The 18,582-nt window shown below is 41.1% G+C and overlaps 1 protein-coding gene across 1 annotated transcript in view; it reads right to left on the minus strand.

The window, feature by feature from the left end:
* Positions 1-2,716: 2,716 nt before the first annotated feature.
* Positions 2,717-18,582, minus strand: part of Slc30a7 (solute carrier family 30 member 7) — a 68,101-nt gene continuing 52,235 nt past the window's right edge. Inside the window, exons 9-11 of the mRNA XM_028757355.1 lie at positions 15,729-15,819; positions 13,429-13,578; positions 2,717-5,966 (exon numbers count right to left, since the gene is read on the minus strand). Coding sequence (XP_028613188.1) covers positions 5,919-5,966; positions 13,429-13,578; positions 15,729-15,819 — 289 coding nt within the window. The 3' untranslated portion in view covers positions 2,717-5,918. The remainder of the gene's footprint in view (positions 5,967-13,428; positions 13,579-15,728; positions 15,820-18,582) is intronic.

An 18,582-nucleotide genomic window follows, 5' to 3' on the forward strand; every position in this document is an offset into this window, starting at 1 on the left:
ATACCCTGAAAGGGTCACGTAGACTGGTGTCATATGTAGAGTCAGCTTCATGTCACATGCGGTTATTCATAGAGGGAGAGATAAGAACAACTCAATGCTAGTGGGAATCTCAAAGAAGGAACACACCCTAAATGGGTTTAATCTAAAGAAAAAGGATGTAGGAAGAGGCTCTGGGCAACGAAAGGACACCTTAGCATCTCTCTCCTGAAATTTCTGCAAGTATTCTTTTTGATCCATTCAACTCAGAGATAAGACACAGGAAAAATTTTACACAGAAATTTAATTGAAAAGCTTTCAATACAGCTGTTTATGATCATTTTAAAATACACTGCAGTTAAACAAAATACATATGTCAACGTGTGCAAGTAGAAAAGGTGAAAGATACATCGTGGGTCTACTGTAGTGCACATGGGCAAGTTATAATTGTTCACGGCAGCATTTTCAAACCACCCAAGTCTTACATGTGACATTCCTACCTAGCCTTGTATGTAAACATTTTGAGAAATGTTTCGATGAACCATATTTACCAAGGGACCAACCCCAAGTCCAGAATTGGCCATATGTTTTCAACCATTCCAGGCAATGAAATGAAATGCTGAGCGGGGGGGGGCGCCCCCCCTCAGGAAGATGGGATTGGGAAAAATTTTCAGTCACATTGTTTCCAAATGAGGAGAGAAAATGTATAGAAAACATATTTGAAGGAAAACAAGACAAAAAAAGAGGTAAGTGTATTTGGGGGACATTTAAATCACATAATACCCATGGTGTTTTCATTAGGAGCACCTTCAAGGAATACCTCTGAAAGAGTTTTGGATGACAAAATATTCAGGGAGAGTAGATAGTCTTTAAAGAAAAAGCAATATGGCAATTCTCCACCAAAACAATCCCCAGCATGGCTAGCTACAGTCCAGAAGGCCACAGCACACAGGCTCGGTTGTGCCAAATCCCAACCACATGAAAAGAGGAAAACAGATCAAGTAACTCAGTACCTGGGGAGAAAGGACAGAGTGAACAGAAATCCACTCTGTATAGAAAAACGAGAACTGCTGAGCTGATTCCTGCAGTGAGGGAGTTCCAGCGTCAGTCTGTGTCTGCTACTCTACTTAGGGTTCCTGGGAACTATTTCATGAGCATGTTAACATGACCCAGTGAGTTGGGGTATAAAAGTACATGTAACCATTGTTTTTGCTTTTCATGCTTTCCAATATCATCAGAATTACAAATTCATGTTCAAAGCTTGGGAAGGCACAGTCTTCTACTTATGAAATAGATTTCTGCTACTGACAAGGTTTTAAGTAAAACACAGTGTTGTAAATCAGACACTGCTTAAACCTGAACATCGACGTGCTTCTTGGCAGACAATTCTCCAACGACGATCTTTAGGGCAGGCACTCTCTTCATGCTGGCGCAGAGGATGCTGTCTTTCAAGTCAGTCAGTGAGCAGCTCCGCCATGACTTCCACTGAAATTTTCTTCTAATTGCCTTTTAGAGGGATGTAAGGAGCTCTAGTGCCATTTCCCCCAGCATGGGTTTGGATCCGTGACCAAGCAAACATCTTAGAGCACAGGAAGAAACAGGCTGGAGGCAGTTTGTAAATATCGGCATAGCAGTGGCATCACTACCATCCGCTGATTTTCCAGGAGTCTACCCAGATCAGCTATAGCTTCTTGGAGCTTAAGAGTGTTGCTTTTAAAAACAGAGTTGTCAGAAAAGACAGAACTGCTGCTGTACCACAGATTTTCTCCAGATAAGGAAGAATTCCTTCCTCATGCTATGAGGATCACAAACTGGATTTTAAGATGCTGCCAACCATAGAATCATCCAAAATTCTCATTATAAAAATGTGAGTGAGAAAGTGGGCAAAGCCACTAAGTACCCGGATACATAAATACTTAGCGCAGACCTACCTTGTTTTCTGCAGTTAGAAAATGGCTAAATATAAACCAACGATGAACTCATCGATAAAGCCCCACCTACTTGACCTTTCAATGGAGCTGCTACACCTCTGTTACATTTCTGCAAACACTCTGTGATATACAATCTTTCACTCTTTGTCTTGATTCTATGTTAGATCTGAATCATTAAGGTGGCCTCTGGAAATCACATCTTGAGAATGTTTCATGGAACTTTAAATGAATGTTCTTCAGAGAATAAAAGAACTGCCCCCTGTACCCCCGCTAAGATTCTTACGAATTGGAATATAATGTGTTTCACCAATGGTGACATTTTGTAGAAAAAAAAAAAAAAGCTTAACTTGGCCAAGGTAATGCCTTTACAAAGAGTCAAAAGCAGTGGCCTAGCATTTGCAGTTCTGATTATGATTTCAAAAACTGACCCGACTGACGTAAAAGACGTGTTCCATACATTTACTGCCTCACTTTGCACAGCTCTGAAAAATTTTAAAGTACAACTACTGTCCAGTGACTGAAAAAGGATGTGAAATGGCATGACCTGTGAACCAGCCTGGTATCCAAAAGGAACCAGGTTCCAGCATCTAAACAAAATTAGGAAAGGCAGCCAGCATTAAATGGACTGAGCGTGGGCAGTTAATAAAAATTTACTCCCAAGTTCAACGTATCTAGAGAACATTTTTTTTTCTTTTTTCAAGTCAAGAACTGGTTTTGTTACAATAAAAATTAATTACTATAATCTAATTCCACAACAAATACTTTGGAAATAATCTATACTTAATTATACACAAGACATGAGACAAAAATGCATAATAAAGTGCCTTAATGAATCAAAGCTAGAGGTCAGAGTTCTTTATTTACAAGCCATCATTAGTCACATTTACAGAATGGCAGTGTCACACAGGGGAGCAGCACAGTACAGTGTAAAGAACTCTCGACTGAATGGTCACATTTGAGCCTTGGCTTTGCCACCACTGATCCCTGTAATCTTACGGAAATGACAGTTTCTCTGGACTTCAGGTCTCTCATCTGAGATTGAGAGGTAGAAGCAGAGCGCTCCCAGCAGTCTTTGTTTAAGTGTGAAGTTCCATCTTAAGCAATGTGGTACTCTTAAACCCCAACATTCTACCCCAGGTTGGTCCCCATGCTACCATCTGTAAAATCATGAGAGTTCTGATCAGCTATATTGTGGGTTAGCGATTTGGCTGCTCTACAGAGGCACACTGATGTCACAGTATTTTGGTTCCTGGTACATATGTGTAGGCTTTGAAGTATCCAGATAAGGAGAAATCAAAATGACATCTGTGGCCATGTTCTTAGGCTGCTACTACAGAAGAGGGTGGTGACGGAGAGGGAAAACTAGCCTACACATACTAGATACTGTCCTTCAGAAAGACAGACAGGGAGGCTTCAAAAGGAGGAAGCTGGCCTTAGGTCAAGTTCTTCATCAAGTACTACAATGGAGTTTTCAAAATATACCTAGTTGGGGATGTTTATCTGGTAAGGTAAACTTTCCCTGAACAATGTAGGTTTGTTATTCAGAGGGGGAAAAAAAAAACTTTGGTTATTCACAGACTGACAACTGTACACCCATATTGGCTTTTTTTTTTGGTAATATTAGCCTAATGTTAAGAGTATATGAAATTTGTTTTATTACCATAACCAGACAGTATTTCTTAGTAAAACCACCTGCTAGTAATACATCTGTATGGAGAATACTAAAAGACAAGCTTTTTTTTTTCTATGAAAAATGTTTCTGTTCACATTTTTTTTTAAAAAAAATACACACAGGTATGCCAACATTTAATTAAGCAAAAAATATCAAAGCCAACCTGATAAATGGCAAGCTCTTGGAACAAAGTGCAAAATTAGTTTCACATCAAGCATATTCTATGTCTCATCAAAGGAACCAGCAACATTCATGGATTTGTGTACTGAGGGCCTCATTAAATAAAATGACACATTTTGACAAAAACTTCACTTAGAACTAAGGGCCCAGTGGAAAGCAGGTTTAGTAAATTTCAGAGACAGCACAGTTGACTCCACACACACAGAGTCAACAGTTGCTGGGTTTGGCTTGTAAGGACTCATTCCCATCAGAGGCTCTGCCCTCATCTAGACCTTCATTTTTAGCAGACTGCCCCAAGCCACAGACTATCCTGGGGTGTATCAGAACGGAAACGAAGGAGGAGGAGAGCATCAAGACGTGTCCATTTGCACTTGCCTTCCTGAAAGACTACAGCACTTGTTTCAATCAAACACAAACTACTGCAGGGAATTTTAGCCTTAGAACTGCCTGACAGAAAGCAAATAGGCTTTGAAATTACCACATGATTTACAAAAAAGGTGCCACAGACATTGTATGGCATTTTACTGCTGCTGTGCACCGTACAGCTCTCCTAATGCATAAACTGTAGGTGAGAAATAGGAGGAAGGTACTTGAAAACTCAGACACACATCAACAGTAAATTCTGCCACCTTAGTGGTAAAGTGCCTGTCACTGATCTACACTCTTTATATTTTTGCAGGGCAAGGTTTTTAAATTTTTGCTAACAATATCAATTTACTTAAACAATAGTAAATATTTACTGGGATATGTGAACTACAATGTGAAAATATCCACTCAAATTGCTTATCCTCAGAAAAGACCAAGAATATATGAGTGTTAAGCACCTGTCATCTCAAACTGCAATTTATTTGTAACTTATTACAGGGTCTGTGTGTAGCCCTGGCTGTCCTGGAACTCACTATGTAGATGAGGGTGGCCTTGAACTCAGATATCCCTTGACTCTGCTTCCTGAGTGCTGGAGTTAAAAGTGTGGATCACCATGCCTGTCACAATTATATTTCTCATATACTCAGGACCCTGGAAAATCAACCATTGTAAGACACCCACATGAGAAAGAATTCTTTGCCACCAAATTGCTCTGTCGTGATAAAAGTTCATCCTCAATTGAATGCTGTTCTAGATTTCCTGGAAGTAATTTGTATTTGTGCAAACAAACCTAGAGAGCTGCACTGTCCTAGATCCTGGAGAATACAAAGACATAAGACAGCGCTGGCACCACTCTTTCTGCCACCCCGAGGTGCTTTTCTTGTCATGAACAGAATCTAGACATGGCAAGGAGAGACACTAGAAAATAGACCAAAGACGGGTGAAGGTTTTTATAGAAATCTGTGAGGGAGCAGATGGTCTAGGTCTAAATAAGTTTTTCTAATGTATTTGCATTTTTGAAAATAGGCTACAAAGTAACTTAATGTGATAACTGGATTTTTTATAAAGCAAAATAATATCATTTTTCACAAGACCAAAAATTTAATATATTTAAATCTATGTTGGAAATACACAAAGACAATTATGTATGTTACTAGCAAGTCTTATTTTGTACAAATTACAGAACATCCATTTTAAAAAAACATACATATGACCTTTGATGGTATATTTCTATGCTGGCATATATATTTCTGATACAAAGGCACTTTGAAAACCCAATATGGTTTGGTTTGTAAGTTTGCAAGGTACAAACAATTTTTACAAATGTATGATTACACTGAAGAACGTCAACAACTGTGACATTACATAGAAAACAGACTTTTTGTAAAAACAACACTGGTTTTACGGGAATAAAAGCAGTGGTTTCCAGCAGCTTTAGTGATGACATTCAGAAGGTTGAAGGCCTACAGTCTGAATTTCTCACTGGCTGGGTGGGATGATAAGGATGGGGTGAAGGTGATCAGTAAGAACCCCCAGGGGGAAAAAAGATAACCCAGTACCCTAAATGAACCCAGAAACCTCAGCAGTCAGAATGGCTTGAAGGGAAAAGCACACAGGCAACAGTCTGGGCAGGATTCGGCTGTGATCCTCGAGCACACAGCTGACTCTACCTGCATACTTGGTGCTTCCGAGCTGTAGTGGTCATAACTCTGTTTCAGAGCACTGGGTAGTACAATGCTTTGGATTGCACAGTACTGGAAAAGTTTGGTCCTCAGTCAGTTTCCTTTCTTTGACTACATTGCTGCAAAGTCAATCTGTACATAAAGCTGTCTCACTCCAGCCTGGAAAGTTAAAAAGAAAAATTAGAACATCAAACCTGAAAACCTGAAAGAGATGAATATCCTAGAAAAGCAGTAGGAAAGCAAACAACACTTCATTTGTCTTTAAAAATGGAATTATTTTTGTCTTCTGCTTCTAAGAAACTATCCATTTTCATTTTAAGTTGTCAAACCACTACAAGAAAAAGAATCCATGTCATTAGCCACATGTCCTGCCTATGTGCTGTAGATGGGGTTATCTATATGCCATCGCCGTTAGAGGACATGACAGTGCTGGATTAGTCAGCCACCCATTCAAACCAGCTCACCACAGGCAAAATCTTCCCATGGCAACACATGTATTTACTTAAAAATCACAACTGACAACGGGTTACTTATTTTACACACCGAATCCTTCAGTCTGGGATATGAGCTAGCTACAAAAGGACTCTGTTGTCTAAATTGCACCCTCTATCTTCTGTATTATCAATTTTATTTTCTCAACTGGGTCATTTCTATTAGTGTTAAATACACTATAATTTCTTTTACTGTAAAAAAAAAAAACAAAAAACAAAAAAAAAAGACAAAAGACAACTTTAAGTCACCATCCCCGCCTGTCTGGTGTAGTCTCAATCCTCTCTTGTGGACAGCCAAACTTCCCCAAACCCGCTCATCTTTACTGTCTCTAGCTCCTTTGGTCGTACAGCCAGCCAGCCAATCCGCAACACCTCTCCCCACCTTCTACAACTACCTGCCAAGCAACTTCCAACTTGCTCCTACAGTTCCAAGGCCAGCTCTCAGCCTTGGTTATCAGCAATGATACACAGTACCAGACTCGCAGTGCCAAACACTTCCCTGTGATGCTTCCAGAGAATGCTCACTGGTCAGTCATGTGTCAAACTGTCAGTCTCCTTCCTGGTTTCTTCCATCATTAAGTAACAAACACTGGCATAGCAAAGGTTTAGTCTTCACAGTCTACACTAGTTCTCTACTGATCTCTGCAGCCAGATTGTAAGTCAACTTTTGCATGTATTCACACCTCCATGTTTGCATGTCCAGACAGGAACTTGCATCTACGTGGCAGTTCTACTGGGGGTATCTAAGAAGCAGCACAGGACATCAAACCTGCTGATCTACTGTCAGTACTGATCTTTCTAAAGACATTTCTGTTTATCACATCCAGGACCCAACTAACTTACAAAACTTGGTGCCTTTTCATCCGAAATAATTATCCAAGCCCAAAACCTGAGCACTTTAGGTCAGCTCCACCATTCTGAACCTGCCCTGGCCACAGTCAGCTCCTGTCTAGACTCTGTCAATGCCCCTGCCTGCCTTTCCCAGCTCCGGTTACCCTCAGTATAACTAGAAGGGCAAGCATCCTTGTATGCTCTTCACTGTCCACCAGTTCATCTTCTTTATCCTTCCTATGGCACCATGACGCCATGGAATGTTGCTCCTGCCCTCCAGTTTGATCAGTGTCACTCCTTCTCCCATTATTTACTCCCTTAGCTATACAGCCCTCCTGTGAGCTATGCTCCTTACGACAGCCATGGGGCATTCCTGTTACACCCTATCCAGACATCAGTGAGGGCTGAGGACAGTCATTATACAATTCATTCACGTCTTATTCCAACAATATTTATTTTTGCATTTGTTGTTTTCCAAGCAATAGTCTCTCACCTAAGAATACAAAAGACAGGGAAGAAGACATTTTAGAGAAATGCCTTGTCTTCACAGAGTGTTCATATTCTATCAGGGGCCTGGAGTGGAAGAGGTAATGAAAAAGAGAAGAAAATACCACTTGTTGGATGGTAATACCATAGAAGAAACAGGCATACTATGTAAGAGGAGACAGATTTTTCAGACACTCCAGCCGTCTCCCCTGTCACTCTTACCCAAACACCCGCCACTTTGTCAAGTCAGCGCATGGGCACTACACTCTGGAAGCACCTACATTGTCCCTTAAAATCATAGATTACTTATTCAGTGTGTTTATTATTTCTGTTCTCCTACTATAATGTAATCTCTCCAAGGGAAACATATTTGTCCTCTTTTATTCCAGATGCCCAGAACCTTCAGTAATATCTGACTCCAGAAAGTGGTCAATAAATATTACTGAATGAACTAAAATCCTATTAGTTTCTTTCTTTCAATCAAAAACTACTTTTAACTAGAAGTGGGAGAAGAGAGAGAAAAGAAACAAGAGTGCTCTTGCCAATACTTTACAGGGAGAAGCTCGCTCTCAGTGGCAGACAGAGAGGTTTCCGTGTGACAGCGGCTGTTGGGCTTCACATACCCATTTCTATTATGGATTGTTTTTTCTAGAACTCAGGGAGGAGGGTTTGTGCATTACTGATGGATCCATGAAATAGCTTTAGGATTTATGATTTAGCTAGCTTTAGGATACTCTACTAGGATATTCTAGTAGAATAAAAAAACTAGACAGAACCTAGGTTGTCAGGGCAAAAAATACCCTCTGTGTCCCCCCCAAAAGCCTTCCCACAGCAAGCTACAACTCTTGTTACTTAACTTACAGAAAAATGAACTGGTTCCTATTTTGGCTAACAGACTCGTGGAGAAGAATGTAGCATTTGTATGACCTTTACCTATACATTAAATACAAAGCTCAGTTTTCCTCACTATGAAACAGTGTTGGTTAAATCAGCACTACCAATTTGCAGGAGTTTTATATGTATTATCTAATACTTAACAAGCAGTTAATAAATCCACTACTGTAGAGTAGGCACTGTTGTCAAGATCCTGTGTGAATGTATGAGAAAAAAATTCACACGCTACAAAGGCTGTTACTATAAATTATTCTGATTTACTACAAGTATATGATTTGATTAACTCAGTCCAGATGGCCCTGAAATGACCGAGGAATTAACTATTCTGAAAAATTCTTATATGTGTAATCTTAACAGAAAATAGAAATATTACACAAACATATTGTATAATATCTTTTCTTTTTAAACAACATTGCTAATGCAAGTTAAACGGGCAAACAAACAGTTGGGCTCCTTTTATTCCCTGCCATTTTCATTATCCCAGTCCTAACGTGGGGAAGACAGTAATAAGGAATGGGTAGCCCAAGGCAATGAAAAGGAAAGAGAGAAACAAAGGGGCTAGATAAATTATCTTTGCATAATCATGAGTTAATTACTCAAACTGGTATCAATCCCTCCAGGGGATAACAGATTTCCACTAAAGCTCCATCCAACAGCAAAGATAAAGAAGCCATTTGAGAAGTCATTTGCAGTATCCACCTGTCCCAGTAGAGATGGGCAGTTTGGTTCTCCCGGTCCTAGTGTTCATTTCAATTTCCTTTAAAGTAAAGAGAAAGCCAAATTTCCAAGAAATATTCTGGCAAGTGACCTACTCCCGATACAAAGACTCTAGAGTTTAATCACAGGAAAGCATGACATCTATCCCAGTGGTCCAGAGCATCGGTAGTCCACAGCTTCTTGTTGGGAAAGGTAATTAGTTATTTTAACCCTCTGAGTTCACTGCCCCTGCCTCCACCCCAAAAGCTAGCCTTGTAATGCAGGCTTGGGCTATCACCAAGCAATATCTATGTTGTGTAAAGAAGTTACAGTTAGAAAAAACAGTCAGAGCCGGGCGGTGGTGGCGCACGCCTTTCATCCCAGCACTTGGGAGGCAGAGGCAGGTGGATCTCTGACCTCGAGAGTTCAAGGCTAGCCTGGTCTACAGAGTGAGTTCCAGGACAGCCAGGGCTACACAGAGAAACCCTGTCTCGAAAAAACCAAAACCAGTCAGGAATACGACTATAGAAATTGTTGTTTTACTTGTATTCTCTATGGGCCAAAGCCAGAGACCTGCTTTCGTTTCACTTTTTGACTGAACATGTTAACCTTTATCACTTTAAAATGCAAAGAAGGGGCTACAGAAACAGCCCAGAGATTAAGAGGTCCATGTTCAATCAGCATCCACATGGCAGCTGACAGCTATCTGGAACTCCAGTTCTAGAGGTCTTCGTGTGGCCTCTGCTGACACCAGGCACACACATGATATATAGACACATATGCAGGCAAAATGCTCTCCCTTCACAATTTTTTTTTAAAAAAGTGAAAAATGAAGTCATATAACACTATCTCACTTTTCCATGAAAGATAGTACAGAATTAATGAAATGTAATTAAATACAACTAAATTATAAGTCAAGAATAACAATATAACAGGTTATCATGACACACCTGTGACCCCAGTACTCCAGAAGCAGAAGCAGGGGCAGGAGGATTACAACTTTGAGGCTGTCCTAGCTACAGAGAAACTTCAAGGCCAGCCTGGGCTACTTAGTGAGACAGGAGGAAAAACCAAGAACTGAAGACACAGTTTACTTAGCATCCCCAAACCACCACCACCAACAAATAATAATAATAATAAAAGGAAAAAAAATAGATCTGTTTTCTTTTCTGTAGCCCACCCTGTGGTAACTGATCGATTAATTCCTGTCACAGTACCTGTTTGTTGGGAGGCAAAGCACTGTGTTGACTACCACCAAGCAGTCAATGAGCACTTACGCTATATGGTTTAATGTACAACACAAACCTAGGGGTACAGAAGGCCCATGGCTGTCTACTCAGCCTCCTGAATTTTATGAAGATACATATGATGAAGAAAGATAAGAGAAATATGACTAAGAAAAAGTTTGCAGAGCAGGCAAGCACAATCAATACTCATTAAACACTAAAGCCCATTACAAAAAGATTAAAAAAGAAAAAATTGGAAAGGGTAGAGAACCAGAAACCAAGCTAGAGAAGGGGAGACAACCCTTTCTTCTGTGTGTGTCCCTCAAGCAGACAGCACAAGCCTGAATGAGCTACTGGTCAGTGAAAGGGAGGGCTTATGAACACAGGAGGCTGGAGGAGGCAGAGGCTTCTGTAATTTAGGGACTCTGACTTGTGTTTGAAAGGAGGCTTTTTAATTCCTTCCTGGATATAACTGTTCACTTCTATTTTGAGGTCAGAGAACAAAGCATAAAAGGCAGAAGCAGGAAGCTGGGGGCTCAGGATGCTGGGGCTTAGGACTTAGCAGGCACCGTGGGGAGAGAGAGCTGGGATATGAAGTAGAGGCTCTGCCAGGAGAGAATGTGGAGGAGGTTTGGCTGTCTTTTGTGCTCTGAGGAACCAAGGGTCATAATGAACCCCAGGCATTTTCTAGATCTTTGAATATATTTAAGACTTTTTTCTTCAAACATCATTTCTAACGAAACAGAGCATATTTAAAAATTCAAGGTTGTAATTTTAATTGTAAAATATACCATGAAAAGATTAACAAGTGATCATGGCCAGTTTAAAACAAAAACCTTAGACCACTGAATTGCTTTCTGATCCAGAGCCTCACTTTCTGTTCTGCTTCTATGTAAACACAAAAAATAAACTTTCCATCCCTCCAGGTATCAACTCATAACTTCGAAAACTAGTTTAGATGAGGAAGACTTTGACATACAAGAAAACCTAAGGCTTAAGCACTGGACTACATCTAACTGGTGTTCCCAAAGGATCTGAGCAGCGACATGGCTTGCAGCAGCTCCCTTCCCTACACCACACGCCTATACATAACCCCATTTCTTTAGCACCTTAAGAGAAATCAGTGACCCTGGAAAATGGTATTAAATAGGATAATACCAGGGTATTCTAAAATCACTCAGAATTAGCATTGAATAACTAAATAATAGAACATTATGATTCTATGATTTCTGTTTCTTTCAACTTAAAGTTACCTTAATACACAAACAATTTCTCTAACCAAAGCCCATTTCTTCCATTCTTAGGGTTAGCTGTAAGGAAGACAAGCAAAGCTGAACAAACACAGGGGAGACTCAGCAGGAAATTCTCCTTCTATAGAACCAAGACCAAAAACTTTCTGTAAGAGAAAGCATCAATGTGTTTAAAATCCGATCTAGGTCCTTGTCTGTTTATTGTGTGTGGGTGCTCGGGGAGATCAGGAGTTAAATCTCTTTCTATCCTGAGGTCAGCTCACCAGGCTTGGCAGCCAGGTCTTTTACCTGCTGAGACAGTTCACTCACCTGAGGGTCATGATTTTTTTTTCTCCCAAAAAAGAACAAGTAGGGGGTTTAAATTCGATAAATCAAGAGTTATGAGTAAGATGTAACTTAAAATATAAAGTAATTTAACAATTTTCATTTCATGAAAGCCCTGATATTTACTCATGCTACAAGGACACTGCAGAAAAAGAAATAAATTATTTAAATATCCTATTCTGGCATGTGAGAACTAAAATAGATTAAAATCATTAAGTGTAGGAATAAAAGTTATTTTAGAGGTGTGACCACACCCCCTTGCTCTCCTGGGTGTTGTAGGGAATGGGTTTGAATATCCTCACAGCTAGCCTCAAAGGGAATCTCTGGTAGCTACAAGGAAGGAAATCAGCTTGTCAGTGGATAAAAAAGGTTGAAGGAAAGCCCAAATGTAGTTTCTGATACAGAAGAAGCAGCTGAAGGAACATTCATATTTTCTGTTTCCAAAATTCAGGTTCGTGTCTTCGGAGGCCTCCCTTTGCTCTGAGATTAGAGTCTCAGCAGCTGCAACACACAGCGGCTGCTAGTTCAGGTCTCAGAGTAGGAAGCACATTCCTTTTCACTGGGAAAACTGAATGAGTGGCAAAGCCATGAGCATCAGGGTGCCCAGGAGGCTCACAGGAGACCCACAGGAGGCCCACTGTGAGGGCAACAGCAGCACTAGGAAAAGTCACAGGATGAGAGAGGGCAGTGGTCTGAAGAGGGCAGACTGCTGGTTACTGCCATATTGTTCTCCTCTGCTCTGAAACACGGAGTCAGGATGAGAAGTATTCAGACACACTGCCTGGGCCTTCAAGGCTTCATTACGAAAGCCATGATGATACACATTTATATAGATGAGTCACATAAACATACTGTGCCTTCTCAGACAGCTGTTAAAATTCTGAACACGTAGAACCAGCGCACAGTATAGCAGAGTGTTAACTGCATCTAAGATTAGGATTATGTAAATCCTAATTAACATTATATGTGCCAGTAATTCATTCATAAGAAACCTAAGCATGTGTGTCTCTCTTCAGGAGGCAGAATCTCTAATTTATATAATGCCTTGAATTTAACTAGACTGCATAGTATATTCATGTCTGAAGATGTGAAGGCAGAGAAAGAGAAATATGTATGCAGTGACATATTTCATAGAAAAGTAATTCTGCTTAGAGGAATGTTTAGACTCCAGCCAACAATACTAATTAAAATAGAAGGCCCTGGATCAATACCCAATAATGAAAGAAAAAAAATAAAAGAGAAAGAGAAAGGGGGGGGGATTGTTGAGGAAAATAGTCTTTCCATGTTTGACTCTGATTGAGAACATTTCCTCCTCTTTTACTTTAGTAGTTTCTATATTTGATATGTTAAATACAGGATTTTTAAAGCTAGCAAGATACAGAGAAATATAAATTTCTTAAAAGAGATTTGTAACAAGTCATACCTGAGTAAAAATATTATGTGTTTGGCTTAAGATCCACCTGGCATCAGCATCAGGGGCTACTACGAGCTTCAAGGTTCCAACGTAAACGTCAGAACAGAGTGTCCAAAAGTGCTGTTCTTGCAAGTTGTAAACTCCTTGTAACTGTTGCACCTGAAACACCAGGCAGATGTCAGCATAGAGAACAAGCTGCCCCCCGCCACCCAAATACAATTGTGAAGGGAGTCAGAAAGTTGGACTCAACCCCCTACTTAGAAAGACAAGTTTGGACAAATGCCTAGGGAGTACTCAGTATGTTCCAGGTGAGCCTCAGAGAATGAACGAACACTTATCAGAAGTTCTAATTTCAACATATCCATCAGAGAAGTACAGGCAAGCTATGGAGCTAGAAAAAGAATGATAAAGTAGACCACAGAAATGAGGGGAGGGAAAAGGACAGGAATCAACACATGCTTAGAAATGAGAGAATTCATTACACAGAAAAAGGTTCTGGAGAAAAGATTAAGAGGCTAGAGGGACATTTGATCGATCTGTCTACCATCCATCCATCTATCTATCTATCTATCTATCTATCTATCTATCTATCTATCTATCTATCTATCATAGAGACACAATTTTGAATACAGACACAAAACAGACATATTTTTATAAATGGAGAAAGTTATTTTTTAGCTCCGAAAACTCTGGCTCTTCCCCTGTGCTCTGGATCTGGAGGTGAACACAGAGCTGAGAGAACAAAACCATTTTCCCTAAATGCCTACTTGGTATTTCAGTTTAAATACATTATAATGAATCTTACTTTGGAATAACTTCCTACTCTCAAACACTTCCCACCCTAGCCTCAGCCTCAACAGCTGAGCATACCTCAATAGCATTCCCATACACCAACCTATGAGACAACACCCTTCACTAAAGCAACCCACCCCCAAAACTACAACCCCAAATGTCGATTTGCCTCCATCTTGCTGCCAATGACAGTCGATTCATGGCACTCCAATGCTTCCCACTGTGTGACAGTGACGGAGTCTGAGCCTCTTCGGATGACCAAGCCCTCCTAACATCTGGCCCTTGCCTGTTTTCCAACCTTTCAATCACTTTCCCTTTATTTATCATGCTGCAGCCACAAAACCTGTTTTGGTGTTCTCCAGATACACTAAATTAGTTCCAGCCATAGCTGCCTCGCATTAGCGGTTTTCTTTTTGCCTGGAACATTCTTCTCGAGGACTTGAGGATCTGTACATGGCTGGACACTTCTGGTCATCGGGGTTTTGGTTTCCGTGGCTACGGCCTCCTTGCTGAGCCCTACAGCCGTCCATATTTACCTCACTCTCATTCCTCTCTTACGGCCTCACTGACATTTGTTCACCATCAACAGCACCTAATCTTTCCTCTGCCCCAGCCAGGCTGAGAGCTCCATGAGAGCACAGGGTCTGTCTTTGCTCACCCTCTGTCTCCAGTTCTGTAGAAGAGAGTCTGATACACAGTGCATGCCATGAAGACAAAGCAAATACAACATAACAAACAAAAACATCCATAAGGCTGGAAAGATGATTCCCAGTTAACAACAGTTGTCCCTCTTCAGAGAACTGGAGCTCGGTTCCCAGCACCCACATCAGCAGCTCACAACTTCCTGTAACTCTAGCTCTAGGGGCTCTGATCCCCTTCTGTCCTCAGCAGTACCCCCCTCACATGTGGCATACATACAAGGAAACACACATACACATAAAAAAATACATATTTTTATTACATTGATGTGGCGGTTTGAATGAGAATGGTCCCCCATAGGCTCATATATAGGTGAATATAGGCCCACATAGGTGAATGCTTAGTCACCAGGGTATGTGAACAATTAGGAAGTGTGGCCTTGTTGAAGGAGGTATGGCATTGGTGGAGGAAAGATGTCACTGGGAGTTGGCTTTGAGGTTTCAAAAGACCACATTAAGCTCCCTCTCCCTCTCCGTGTGTGTGTGTGTGTGTGTGTGTGTGTGTGTGTGTTTCTGTCTGTCTGTCTGGTCAGGATGTAGATCTCAACTACTGTTCCAGTGCCATGCCCGCCTGCAAGCCACCGTACTCCTATTGTAATAGCTCAATTTCTAGATGAAGACAAGTGTATACATTTTCTTTAGTAAAGTTCAATTTTTCTAATGAATTCACTTGGGCTTATACAAATGAAATTCATGGTTACCATGCAATCTCGAAAGAAAGTTTAAATTATATTATATTCACACGCTACCCATATTTATGAAAGATGAAACCCTAACAGTTCAGAAACAAGATACGATCAAATGCTTTGCAAAACTTACCCTCTGATAGCACTGGGGAAGTGTATTTTCCAACGAGGGAGGAGTTCTTTGCATTAATATTCCAATAGACTCTCTTAAAAGTGGAATAACACTAAGGGGGAAAAACAACTTTATTAAGCCATACTTTAACAATCTCTGTTTGCAAGATGTTAATAATATGCTTCTTTAAAGAACAGAATACAATTATTTAGAATTTCAGGAAACAATAATCTCCTGGTCTTTGGTCTACATTTCTCATAAATCAGTAATCCATTAGAGGAAAGGAACTGGAGAGACTATGCCCACTAATGCAGCCGTTGACTATCCACTGTTTTTTAATCTGGATATTTACCAGTCACAGTTCTAAAATGTGTGTGTGTGTGTGTGTATTCATACACCTGTGCCTCTGGGTACTTAGGAAGTATGACGAGGGCTTCAGATCCTCTAGGCTGTCAGTTTTGAGTCATCCAGTGTAGGAGCTGGGCACTAAATCCTGGTCCTCTACAAGAGCAGCAAGTGCTCATAACCACTGAGCCCAGCCCCCCCAGCCCTGTAAGTCACAGTTTCATTATTTAAAATTTAGAATAGGCCATTTACTCCCAGAGATGAGTGAGGGCACCTCTAGGATTGGAGTGCAAAGTCTGGCACAGCAGCTCACCACCTAATGCTAGAATTACTGCTTTAGGCTATTTGGATGACTCTGACACAAGCTGTTAACAGCACAGTGGTAAGGGTGGTGCTAGTGCAGTGACCCTGGAATCCCGCTAGATCCGAGATTCACCTTGAAGCTAGTTTGCTTTCAACTTCAACAGACTGACATCAGAATACCTAAGGAAGGTCCAGATGTCTACAGGTCTGCAAAGCTCGCCAGGTGATTCCAGTAAGCCAGAGGGTGACACTCTGCTCAACTGTTGGCTCTAGACCGAGGGGAGAGGTCAGAAACAGCTTCACTGCCTTTAACAACTGAAGCCACTGCTCACTTTTAACCTTATGCAATCTCTAAATGTCAAGTATAGAATTCTCTTGGGAACAGCTACAGGAGGGGACTTTGGGAATTTGTGCCTGGGATCCCTCAGCACCTCACACAAGAGTCAAAGTGGAACTGTGCCTTAAGGATTCATGCTATCTCTGAGAGATGAGAAAAAGAAACATTAATGCAGACTGAAAGGATCAGGAGCTCACCAACACGTTCACAAGTGTGCCTAAAGGATTTGTGATCTCTTTGCTAGGTAAGAAGGAAGAGGAACTACTAATGCGGACTAACGCGGACCAGAAGGACAGGGGCATGGTCTTGCTCACCATCATATTCCCAAGGAGGCCTAGTATAGTGCTGCTCACCCAGGGTGCCCGTGATAAATGTTGGTTGAATGACTGAAAGATACAGATACCAGGCATTTTAGAATCTAGATTAGAGAAAAGGACACAGAAAAAGAATTAGAAGTCTATTTCCAACTTTTAAGCATAGACTGGTTCTTGACTAAAGAAGATTAGCAATGGGAACAAAGACAGGAGAGTTGTAACTGGTATCTTACAATAGAGAGAGAGACACACAAAGACAGCCAGGTCGAGAACAGGGTAGATTACTAAAGGATGGAGGCAGGTAGCAAGGATGACAATTTCAACATGGACAGGAGTCAAAAACATTTGTTTAGTAAGATAGCAATAAGAACCAAGAATTGAACATCACTGGTGACTCCTACTTCTCTGCACAGCTTTTGTGCTTTATGAATTAAAACACTCTCCCGACACTGAGTGGTTAACTAGTTATTCCTACACCACAGTCACAGTGATTTCCAGATCTTTCACCTGGATTACACTAGCCTCCTAAGTGCTCCTTGGTATCTAATCTCACAGCCTTGAAGTCCACCTGGTAGGCAGCTTCAACGATGGCTCTCAAGACCCTTAGGATGCATGTTCCCATGTGGTCTTCACTCTAAACTGTTTAGGTTAGACGGAGACTAACAACTTAGTACTAGCAGGCACACACTGTGTAGGAAAAGTGGTGAAGTGTTTTGCCTCCTGGTCAGCTTCCATACTCTGGCCTCTGACCTGCCTTTCACCCTCATGCTCTCTTGTTCCCTCACAGCTGCCATACTGTGAGCTCCTGTACAAGAGGCTCATGGGGCAAGAGAAGGGACACCTGTAGAGAAACTAGAATCCAGCCCACCAGACCCAATGAACAGATATGTCAGCCACTGCTCGAGGGAGTCTACAAGTGGCTTCTTCCTCAGCTTGACCCTGCAGTGACTGCAGCCGGGACTGACAACTTGATTGGTGCCTTGTGAGACGTCTCAGTCAGCCATGCCCACAGCCTCCTGAGAGACAGAGACGGTATGATAATAAACTATACTAGCTACTAGGTGTCTGTGGGATCTGTGTATGAATCTATACATAACAACTGCTTTATAGAGAGCTATGAGGCTAACCCACGTAAAACAAGCACTTGATCCTATCTGTTTCCTACTAAAGGCTGGGTCAAAGCTCCCCACTTCCTAAGGGATGAAATGTAAGCTCTTTAATGTGGTACGATTTTGGGGGGAGAGGAAGGAGGTATCTAATCCCCTCTACCTTTCTCTCCTCTCTATCCCCACTTCATAATTTTTAGCTCTTCAAAAATGTTGTACTTGACCCTGTGCTGTTCATTTCTTTCAAGCTTTGGCTAATAGTATAATCTCTGCCTAGAACATTCCTAAGTGGGCCTTCTGTTCCACTTCTAGTTTTTCTTTAAATCTCAAGGCTGACTTCCTTTGGGGCACATTTCCTGATTACTAACTGTCCTCTGAATGATGCGATGATCTTTGCTCCTATAAAAGCATGGATGATGTGGTGGGCATGGTGCACATGCCTGTAATCCCACACTCTAAGCTCATGGATG

This window comes from Grammomys surdaster, unplaced genomic scaffold (assembly GCF_004785775.1).
Source record: "Grammomys surdaster isolate TR1022 unplaced genomic scaffold, NIH_TR_1.0 126158, whole genome shotgun sequence".
Taxonomy (NCBI): Eukaryota; Metazoa; Chordata; class Mammalia; order Rodentia; family Muridae; genus Grammomys; species Grammomys surdaster.